This window comes from Watersipora subatra, chromosome 8 (genome assembly GCF_963576615.1).
Source record: "Watersipora subatra chromosome 8, tzWatSuba1.1, whole genome shotgun sequence".
Classification (NCBI taxonomy): domain Eukaryota; kingdom Metazoa; phylum Bryozoa; class Gymnolaemata; order Cheilostomatida; family Watersiporidae; genus Watersipora; species Watersipora subatra.
Genome location: NC_088715.1, coordinates 58,279,893 through 58,292,085, shown reverse-complemented (window position 1 = coordinate 58,292,085; position 12,193 = coordinate 58,279,893). Strand labels below are relative to the sequence as shown.

Genomic DNA, 12,193 nt, shown 5'->3' with positions numbered 1-12,193 from the left:
CCCTCTACTATAGCTAGCGCCTTATGGAAACATGACCTGTATGTCAGTCCAGCGTAGCGCTAAGACACTGGCACACCCAGGCGTCGCTTCACTGTTGCTGTATTGAATCTTAGTAATTATTAGTAGAAAAGGGAACTAAATGTCCAAAACTAATGCTACTACAAGTAGTTGAAATTCTAAAACTGCTAGAATTGATAAATTTCTAGATATGAGAACTATCTAGGAATTTATGCTACTTCATTCCTACAAATGTTTTCAACGGATATAAGCACATTTCCAAAGCTAAAACAAGCGTTGCTTATTACAAATAACGCAAAAAAACAACATATCTGAAACAAGTCTCCAGAATAGCAACATTATATGATTGCGTAGAATACAACCTTGAAACCCAATTTAAGAGAGGACATCTGAATATATTTGTATGGTTAGAGCAGAACTTTATTGAAGTGTTCACTGCCCACACTTAATCCATTCCTCTTGCCCATGTATCATGATAAAAACAATGATATTAACTACTCAAATACTCAAAAAGTTATGTCTGAATTAGCATTACATTATACAATAATTACAATGGTACAACCATGCGCTTCCTTCCTATTTCTTATCTCCACCAGCAGTTGTCTTCTCTTTGTCACTTTTTTCCTCGGTTTTATCAGACTTCTTAGGCTCTTTCTTTTCTACTTGTTTCCCTTCATTCTTCTCAGCATCTCTGTTATTATATAGAGAAGACGGCGATCAAGACACTTGACCTCAGTGTTGGTGTTTAACAATCATAAGGAGTTATAACATAACTACCATAACTATCTCTATGCAGCAGATTGATTAGTACAATAAGACATTTTCAGCTAGATTTTGTTTTATTTTTGGTAAACTGTTTTATTTCCGAGCAGTATTGACTGGCACCACCAGGTGCTCGCAGTATTGACCGGCACTACCAGGTGCTCGCAGTATTGACTGGCACTACCAGGTGCTCGCAGTATTGACTGGCACCACCAGGTGCTCGCAGTATTGACTGGCACCACTAGGTGCTAGCAGTATTTACTGGCACTACCAGGTGCTCGCAGTATTGACTGGCACCACCAGGTGCTCGCAGTATTGACTGGCACCACCAGGTGCTCGCAGTATTGACTGGCACCACCAGGTGCTCGCAGTATTGACTGGCACCACCGGGTGCTCGCAGTATTGACTGGCACCACCGGGTGCTCGCAGTATTGACTGGCACCACCGGGTGCTCGCAGTATTGACTGGCACCACCAGGTGCTCGCAGTATTGACTGGCACCACCAGGTGCTCGCAGCATTGACTGGCACCACCAGGTGCTCGCAGTATTGACTGGCACCACCAGCTGTTCACAGTATTGAATGGCACCACCAGGTGCTCGCAGTATTGACTGGCACCACCAGCTGCTCGCAGTATTGACTGGCACCCCCAGGTGCTCGCAGTATTGACTGGCACCACCAGCTGCTCGCAGTATTGACTGGCACCACCAGTTGCTCACAGTATTGACTGGCACCATCAGGTGCTCGAAGTATTGACTGGCACCACCAGGTGCTCGCAGTATTGACTGGCACCACCAGGTGCTCGCAGTATTGACTGGCACCACCAGGTGCTCGCAGTATTGACTGGCACCACCAGGTGCTCGCAGTATTGACTAGCACCACCAGCTGCTCGCAGTATTGACTGGCACCACCAGGTGCTCGCAGTATTGACTGGCACCACCAGCTGCTCGCAGTATTGACTGGCACCACCAGGTGCTCGCAGTATTGACTGGCACCACCAGCTGCTCGCAGTATTGACTGGCACCACCAGGTGCTCGCAGTATTGACTGGCACCACCAGCTGCTCGCAGTATTGACTGGCACCACCAGATGCTCGCAGTATTGACTGGCACCATCAGATCAGATGCTTCACTTTACTGGTGGTCGCAACATAATCAGTTCAATATTGATTGTCACAACAATGCCAAACATTTCACCCTCAAGGTATGCTATTGGATTTTTATACCAACCAAGAATCAAATGTGTGCTTAAAACCTGAATTAACCTGAAAAACAAAATTCAATTGAAAAAATGCGAGAGGTCACGTGTTTCGTATAAAACTATTTATTGAGTGATATACGAAAGAGCGTATCAACACCGTCATGGCAAAAATTATGATCGCTCCTACGAGTTTCCACATGTTTAGCTTTTTTGTAAATTATTTAGCAGTAGAATTTTTAGGCTGGCTGAATAATATATCAGGTGCACACCTTCAAGGTACAGTCCATTGAAATACAAACTGTATATTCACCCTACAGTGTAATAACTCAAGCAGTGATGCATACCAGCTAAACTTTTTCATTAAATTAAATCATAAGCAACATTCAGCAATTATGTGACTCATGAGATGTTTCCAACATGTTTTGTACTCCAATTACACAAAAATTCGGCTGTGCTGATCTGATTTAGAAACATGCTAAATAACTCCCTTGAGACTTCTTGGTTTGCACTTGGTAAGAGAGAGCATAACTTCAGTTGTCAAATGTATCTTACTAAAACTAGCTTCAGTCAAGTGATGCATTCGAAACTTCGCGGTGGAAGAAATTCCTAGGATACTCATACATTCGATACAGTCTACAATCTACAGAAAAAACCTGTCGAGGGAGTTATAGTTAGCCAATAGTTTCTATAAACCAAAGGCTAATCCTAGACATTGACACCAAAAAAGTCTCTCTAAAGCAAGGTCTAGTTATGAACACATTTAGCTAACAAGCTTTCCTCCAATGCAATAGGAAGATAGGAGATAGGAAAAGAGCAACAACGAGGAAAGATTGTTCACCTGTTAGTGATCTTGTTGTCAATCAAATTGTGGAGAGCTATAGAGCTGCGGATGAGAGCTGCCAGGTAAACTACTAGCATCTGGTCATTAGTGGTAATGTTCATCGATTTGATAAAGTCACTCAGCATGACATCTGGCAGCAGGTTGAATACGTCCTGCAGCTGTGTAAACGGAGATTCGCAATGTTTTAAACTAAATACATAGAAATGTTAAACTAGCTAGACATGATAAGCATCATATTGAGAAGATATGTCAAGTAACTGTAGGCAAAACTGTGTGGTACTGCTGATACTAGCACTTGTTTAACTGTGTCAGAGTGATATTATTGATACTAGCACCTGTTTAACATTGTCGGCATGGTACTACTTACACACAATCGCACTGCTCTGGTATGTTGCTACTTATGCAAGCACCAGCCAACATGTGCTAACATAATTTAGAGTAAAACTTGACGAAAAAATAGACGAAGTTGGCAGCCGACTACAGTATTTGTACAGTATCCTCCAATGCTATTGCATGTGTTCCACATACCTGTTACGGACTGTTAACCAAAACCAACAAATCTCGATATCTACTTCAATTTGCATAGCGAAATTTTGAATATAGAATTAAAATCACGGGCTAGAAAAACGGCAAAACTGTCTTTTGCCATGTTTCTGCCCACATGTTGAAATAATGATATGTTACATTAAATACTACAGGAGCTCTATGTTTTTACAATTTACATGCATCTGCTTTGACTTCGGATTGTGCATTGTTTAAATATGCATGAAAAAGAGATTGATATGCATAAAAAACGGACTGCAAGATATATAATTTGATGAAGCTGGTCTGACAGAGTGGTACACCTGCATACATGTTAGTTTACAGAATATTTGAGATAAACCGCTATAGGAACATTACTGTACATTGCAAGCTACTACATTGCAAGCTACTGTACATTGCAAGCTACTGTATATTGCAAGCTACTGTATATTGCAAGCTGCTGTATATTGCAGGCTAGTAAACATCAACAAAATGGTTATTTCCATTAGGTGACAAAAGAAAAAATTACAATACAGAAATCATGAATTATGTAATTCCTGATAGTGATAATCATAATAATAATTATTGTGAAGTATTACAGTTTTATTAATCATTTTAATTAATAAGATGATTAATTAATAATTTTATTAATTAATTCTAAATTATTAATAATTAATAAATATAACTAATAATAATTATAAATGATAATAAATTATACTAACAATTAATAAATAAATATAACAACCATAATAACTATTATACATATAATAAATTGTATAACCATTATAATACACATCTATTTTACAGGTACAGTTCACTTATCAGCTTTTAAACTAGTCTTCCTAAAGAAGGGATTGAATGTGCACATGGAAAGTAAAGAACGAATCAGAGGCTAGGAAGGGGTCGAGCAGAGGCTCGTCATAAAATGACCAGAACGAGTTGGTTTACCTGGTAAATAATCTGATGGTTAATTGGCAAACTACCATCGGTCACTTGGTCAAGATAAGACTTAATCCCAGAGAGATGGCTGTTGAGACCTTTCAAACCAGAGAGCTGGCTTGTAACTCTTTGAGACAATGAACCTGCAATGAGAAGCAAAGCGCGAGCTCTCTTTAGCCTAGTTGAATACTAAGTAGACGCATTATTTTAAATGCCAGAACTCCAGTTAGTAAAAGTTAACTTGATCGACCTTTAATCATAGATATGTTCCACATATGATATGAATAAAATCATTGATTACTCATAATAAATAGGTTATTCTTGTCTACTCTGTGGGTAGTTTTGCTTCTTGAAAATTAGCTTTTCCCATCATCTTCCATGTCAATTGACTTTTGGCATATTATTCGTAACAGTACCAGAAAGTATCTTGCACGAAACTGATACATGTCAATTTTCAGAAGATAAAATGTGAGTTTTTGAATGGAAACCATGCAATTAAAATTTTATATCCAACTTAAAAATATCAAAGAAGCAGAGAGGTATCCATATTCTACATATATTATTAATGCCTCCTAATTCAACGTACACCAAAGCTCTGGTAGATTTGAAATTTTTGTCAAAAACATAAAAAATGTGTGACTTGCAGAGACAGATTGCCAAGTGAGTTGCAAAACGCCTCCATAGCCAAGTTGTTCCGATGTGGGTTACGCAGATCTCCATAAGCAATACGGACCAGCCTCTCCACCTCTATGGCACGTTCTATGGCACGTATCCTATGGCACGTTTCTTGCCGTAACAATATACTGCTGACTAAAGAATGTTTTTTGCACAGGCTACTTTTTGCACAACGATAAAAGTTGTTCGAGACAGTTATGGTTTAAAGTTTAAACCATTAAACTTTAAACCATTTAAAGACACACACTGATAACCACATACCGAACAATAGTACTGACAATACCGAACTTTCTTAGTTGGCAAAGGATACCAAAGATGGTAAATACCAAGAATACCGATACCGGGAAAACCGATAAAAAAGTGCAAGGATATCCGATCCGGCACTAAATTAGATACCAGCCCAACACTAGTCTCTACTGTGCCTCGATGTCTGTGGGGCTGACAGATTTCAAGGCAGCCTGTAGCGCTGCCGTCTTGCCGGCAGGATATGTCAAGGCTGCCACTTTTAAGACAGTTTCATGCTGCCGTTTTTCAAGCAAGACCTACTCCGAGGTTACTGGGTTTCCTTGCGTTGCTACTTTCAAGGCAGGAGAAAGCGCTTCCAGTCTGAGCCCTGATGTGAAGCTTGAGGATCAACCAATCCCACCGCTGCCATCAATATAAAGGATTTGTGCTGTTACCTTTACCAGCTCCACATAAAAGAATAACTCAGTGTGCTTTGAGTTTAGACCATAACTGCCACGTATAACTTTTATCGCATTTTCTAGGTAAATCAGACACATTGATTCCGATTTTGTACTCAAAATAAAGATTGGTCTGCTAACTTTTGAAGTCATTAAGGCTTTTTTAAAGCATTTCAATATCCGTCTCGAAAACAACACAATCGGCATAACAAGCTCCGCCCATAAATATGTGACGTATGCTAGCTTTTTAGGAATGAAAGTTAGGGATGTTCAGTCCGATTTAAAAAGATAGAGATGGGTGTCCTAAAACCCTTTTATTATCTAAATTCGGCCTTCAAAATAACCTCAGTCTTTTTTGAAAGGTAGATAAGCTCCCGCTCCCGCTCGTTTGGTCGTGGGACAAATTCTTTTTTGTGAAAGTATGTCCATTTACTTCTTGACTTTAACCATGCAGTTGAACCCAGAAACACTTTATCGAGATTGCCCGTTAGCGATAGTTAATGTGCATGGATGGGCAGTACTCTTAAAATTTTCAACGTTGATGCCTTTTTATCCTTAGATTGCAAATGATATGAGCTCAAAACAAGCTACACTAATCTACTATATAAACGGCAATCGTTGTCTATCTGTCTGTCTGTCTATCTGTCCGCCTTATAGAGCACCGTACTTTTCGGACTATTAGCCGCTACTAGGTATCTAGGGCGCGTTAACGGGAATCGACGATTAGTAAACGCCTCTATTATACATAACCTAATAATCGTTTGCCGTTGTCACACAAAAATGACGTAATAATTACAACTCTATGGCTTTCTTTTAGCTTCATGACACGCGATGCTTTTTTGTCCTCGACGTATTAGTGCTAATTTATTTTCGGCAAAACATTATCGACAAAGACTCTTTCGATATTAGAATTTGGCGATTAAATTTTACTAATTCTATGAAACGCGATGCCGTTTTTGTGAACCTCTAGTTCTGACTTTTCTTAAGGTTCAATTGCTAAATCGCTGTTAAGGTCACTACTTTTCAGGCGGACAATTGTAGTACCTCGAATAGGAATAGCGTTTAGATTCTCTCACCTTCGATCAGACAAAGACACCACAATATTTTATTTTTACATAACATATCGTCGTACCAGCATCATCGTATTCAGAGTTTTGATGGATAGCTATTGGTGGAATACTAACATTTTTATACACACACACTTCTATGCAAGAATTGTTATTATTAATTCAACATATTCACGAATTTTATTTTGTTTTTTCAGTTCGTATTAATTGTATCATTACCGAATCATATCATATTGTAATCATAGCAAAACAGACTCAATTTAGCTATTACTTGCTAATTATTTCAATGTTACATCTAAACCCTTTATAGTCGTTTTATTTTTAAAATTGATTTGACCTGCACGAAACATTTTTCTCATGATATGAAGTTCAAAAGTTGTTTGACAAAGTAAGTTTGAAAACCTTTACAGTTGTTTTAGGTAGAATGGCAAATGTTGTTATGTGCTAAATACAAATCAATTTTCTGTTCAGTTTTTTTATTGCCCGGGCAACGCTGGGTTGTACAGCTAGATGTATTAGCTTACGCATCTTTCCTTTTAAACCTAACCAATTAGTTTTTCGTAATTAATTTCAGATTTTACAACAAACATTTGTAAGATTACTACTGTAAGATTTATCGTGTAAGATTGCAAGCATCAGTTATTCTCCACTCTCTTATATTTACATACATTTACATACTTTGAGAAATATACATATATAGAAGATATATAATTTTAAATTCTCTCACACTTAAAAACTTCTTATGACTTTTGAATTTATAATAAAGTTTTTTAAAGTTTGTTTCATCGTTGTTATTATTTCAACTTGCATTCTTTTAAACATAAATTGAGTATCGTGTTTGAAGTTAAAACATTATTCATTTTCCTATCACTGTTATTATTACTTGATTAGTTTCCAATCTTTATTATTAATATTATTCTTTTATTCAACCATTTTTAGCAGGCATTGTTCTAATAAAATTTCAACTACAAAATACTATGATATTCTGTCATATTTTTTAATATCATCGTATTCAAAGAATTGATGGATAGTTTTTGATGGGACAGTAACTTTCTTATGCCCACACACTTCTATGCAAGAATTGTTATTATTGATTCAACCTATTCACAAATTTTATTTTGTTTTCTCAGTTTGTATTAATTGTATCATTACTGTATCATCTTTTATTGTAATTGTTGCAAAACCGACATAATTTAGCTATTACTTGCTAATTATTTGAAATTTACATCTAATCCCTTTTACATGTACAATTGTTTTATTCTTTTTAATTTATTAGACTGGCAGAAAACTTTTTCCTCATGATATGAAGTTTGAAAGTTACAGTTGTTTGACAAAGTTTGATAAACTTTACAGTTGTTTTTATTTTCTCTTAAATTATTTCAACTACACAAAACACTTTTCTCATGATAGGTTACCTATCATGTTTTCTCATGTTACCTATGTAGTTTGAATGTTAGAATGGCAAATGTTGTAATATATATGTTAAATACAAATAGATTTTCTGTGCAAAGACTTTTTTATTACCCGGGTACAAGTACAGCTTATGGTGTAAAATGTTAAAAAAATACTTTACCGAAGTGTTTTCTCGCCTTGAAGCGGATTAAAATTTACATTATCTTATTTTAATGGGAAAAATTGTTTCGGGTCTCGAACTTCTGGAACTGATTATGTTCGAGAACTGAGGTTCCACTATACGTTATCAAAAGATATAGGTCGCTGAAAGTTATGAAGTTTTAAATTTACATTGGTTTGAAAACCTTTACAGTTGTTTTATTTATTTTTAAATCAGTTGTCCTGCACAAAACCTTTTCCTCATGATAAGAAGTTTGAAAGTTGTAGTTGTTTGAAAAAGTTTGAAAACCTTTACAGTTGTTTTATTTTCTCTCTTAATTTATTTCAACTTCACAAAACACTTCTTTCATGATATGTAGTTTGAAAGTTAGAATGGCAAATGTTGTTATAAGTTGAATACAAATCAATTTTGTGTGCAAAGACTTTTTTTACTACCTGGGCAACGCCGGGTAGCACAGCTAGGCTCGGGGCCGTGGCGCCACTCGGGGATGCTCAGACCTTTTTCGCTGCGAGTACAGCGAGAGTCTCCAGGCACGGCTTTCCAGATGAATGAGTTGGCGAGTGCGAGGCGATTGATTGCAAAGCGATTGAGTGCTAGGCGATTGATTGCGAGTGCGAGGCAATTGGTTGCGAGAAGATTGGTTGTGAGTGCAAGGTGATTAATTGCAAGGCAAGTGCGAGGTGATTAATTGCTAGGAGAGTGCAAGGCGATTGATTGTGAGGCACGCAGGCTGATTGAGTGCGAGGCGGGTGCGGGCCGATTGATTGCAAGGCGATTGATTGCGAGTGCAAACCGATTGATTGCAGGGCAACTGCAAGAGCACGATTGTCAACCGCTCGGCGGGTAAAGACTGGTCCGCCGAGGCGGGTGCTCAGCGGCAGAAGTGCGCGATTGTCAACTGCAAATATAGACGAGGGTGAACGGATGCATGAATCTAGACACATGAGTCTAGAATATTTACTAGATTTTACACGCATCTAGCTGCAAGACACATTGCAGATTTCCATTGTTCTCCCCAACATTGACATGTATATGTGCGTACATACTCTGATCAGGACAACAATTTCAGTAGACTGCATATTTGGAGTTGTTTTACCGTATGAAAGACAACTCTCAATAAACCTTATGCTGCCCGTGAATCTGCTCCTGTAGGCGGGTAATGCAGCTAGTAACATATAAGTTGAAAAACAAAGCCCATTTCTTTTTAGATAATGCGACTGGCTATAAGTGAATGCAACTGATTTTATACTGTATGCAATCAAAAATTTTTGTCAAACTTTTTATAGTGACCAAATGCGTTTGTAAAAGCCAAGTGTAGCAATAGTAAAGTAATTATTTTGAGTAAAGCGGTAAAGCATCATGAGTCCTCTTACCAACAGTTGTGTCTTTGATATCTCTAAGCAGGTGCTCTACTCCTACCTCCTCAGCTTCTTCAGCTCCAATCTCACTTGGCACATGGTCAAACGTTCTTGAGGTTGGCGTTCCATCCTATGATATCATAAACTACTGTGTTGTTACACAGCACACAACTGCTATCTGAACAATTTGGAAGTTATCCACCCTTACACAGATGCTACAAAAACTTTATGAATGAATAAAGACTGTGGCCAACCATGAATCCACAGTAGCAACTTTATGCCAATAAACTGTTTTAGTGAAAGTAATTCCAGCTATTCACTTCATACACCCCCAACGAGAGAATGCAGCTAAAATGAGTTTCTGTATCTAAAATCTGATCCAGTAATAAATAAGAATACAGCAATAGACAGTAGTTAGCAGTGAACAGTTTTTGAAAATCAACAAATATATACTGTACATAGTAAAGAACAGAAAGCAGCTTTTTTCATCGATCATTCAGCATATCGCTCGAGTTTGACACAAGAGATAAAATATAATTCTTTATATCTACATATGTATGTACGCTTTTAGAAACATGCCAGATATACTTCCAATTATTCAAAGGTCTGTGTAAAAAGTGAACTCGAGTCCTAAACTACAACACATCAACTAGCAATAACATTAAAATAAAATTAGAAAACATTCTAGTAGTCTGTTGACATATTTACAATGCCTTTCAGAAAGCATAAAAAAATTAAGCTTGAAAACAAAATATTCTCAGACAGTAAACTGTAACTTACATTTAACACGCACACCACAAGATCTTTGATTCGGTTTTCTTCAATTATTAGCTTAACTTTACTTAAAAATTCAGACCTACAAATTTCAGACTACATGTACCTATAGATATAACCAATACAGTCATCCACAAGCCTTTTTAAATCTTGAAGTTTTTCCAAAAATCTTGAATTTTGGACAATTCCACTGAGTTCAAAATAATAATAATACAGTATTATATATATACATATATATACATATATATACATATATATATACATATATATATACATATATATATATATATATATATATATATATATATATATATATATATATATATATATATATATATATATATATATATATATATACACTGTTATGGTGTCAAGTTTTAATAACAAGCTACCCTTGAATTTAAACTGATTTTTTTAAGTATTTATCTTTGAATTTTTCAATGTCAATCGCCACATTTTCTGAGTTGTGCAGCAAACTTAATGATTAGTTGATTCAACTGCTTAAATGTACTTATTTCATTTTTGCTAGTATAAACTACTTCATCTCGACCAGCATTTGATGAACACTAAATGTTAGGTTTTTCACAGCCAATATCTTTATGTTATTGAAGTGCAGCTCATCAAACTGCAGTTTCACATTTAGAATAAGCCAGAGCAAGTTACTGCTGGCAATCTTTACTCATTATTACCAACTAAAATTTCAAGTATCAAAAAATTAGGATGGTTTTATTTATTGCAACATCAAGCTGTAAATGAGAGTGGCCAGCCTCGCAAGCCTAAAACTATCTAGAGTACAATAAAACGCAAATAGCAATGTATAGATCTGTATTACTTACGTCATGTACTTCTTCAATCCCAATATAGGCATCTGTTGGCAGACCAACATCTTTGGGTTTGGCATCAACAATAACCAATATCGGATTTGGATTATATCTTTTCACCAATTCGTTGATTCGAATGTCATTGGGGTGCAACTTGGGCCCTGTGTGATACCACCCCACGATTTTTTCTCTAGCGTTAACTTTCTTGAACATGGAATACATATTCTCCAAATAGTCATGATCTAAAAACCAAACGCTAAAGTCCCTTTCGTCTTCGTCAAATGGAAGTGCAAAACTGTTTGAAACGTCGAGCACTCCTTGTCGAGTTGATCCGAGAAGAAGACCACATACTCGTTTTTGGTTTCCTACTTTTCCCATTCTATTAAAATGATCTACGACGCTCAGAAGAACAAGTGGATGAACGACAACTTTTTGAATTTTAGATGGGAGCTTGGGCTCTTCGGCAGCATTAGTGGCAGACATTCTTTACACTTGAATAAAATAACAATGCGCCCGTCTCAAGTTTTCCTGTCATTGAATGGCAACCCGGCAGCGAATTTTGTAAACAACCTTACTGGCCATTACAGCTAGCGAATCAATTTGATCGGTTCTGATAACTAACCAATTAATTTGATAACTGTTGCGTCGAAGCGACTCTATTTATGTCATTTCAAGCTGCGTTTTGTCGCGATAGGCAGACAAGATCCCGCATATTAAACTTTTCAAAACTGAACAGCTTGAATGTTTTGAATACGCTAAGAAATCATCTTGAAATCTTGATAGTCATTTTTATTAAATAGCTAAGGTGGCTATTTAGACTAGGTTTTATGGATAGTGTTGTTATGCGTGGTATTTAAAGAATTTACTCGCTTGAACACTTCACTAACATCAAGGATTAGTAACTACGATGTCTCGCTTTATCCAGACTGCTTTTATGATTATTGTTTCAAAGGCAAGCCTCCT

At 36.8% G+C, this 12,193-nt stretch overlaps 1 protein-coding gene across 1 annotated transcript; it reads right to left on the bottom strand.

Moving 5' to 3' along the window:
- Positions 1 to 83: 83 nt before the first annotated feature.
- On the bottom strand, positions 84 to 11,759 carry LOC137401426 (26S proteasome non-ATPase regulatory subunit 7-like). The gene is made up of 5 exons (XM_068087763.1): positions 11,246 to 11,759; positions 9,651 to 9,765; positions 4,289 to 4,422; positions 2,816 to 2,976; positions 84 to 709 (listed from the first exon to the last, which is right to left on the bottom strand). The coding sequence occupies exons 1-5, from the start codon at positions 11,711 to 11,713 to the stop codon at positions 595 to 597; spliced, it is 993 nt and encodes a 330-aa protein (XP_067943864.1). The 5' UTR covers positions 11,714 to 11,759; the 3' UTR covers positions 84 to 594.
- Between the last annotated feature and the right edge of the window lie 434 nt (positions 11,760 to 12,193).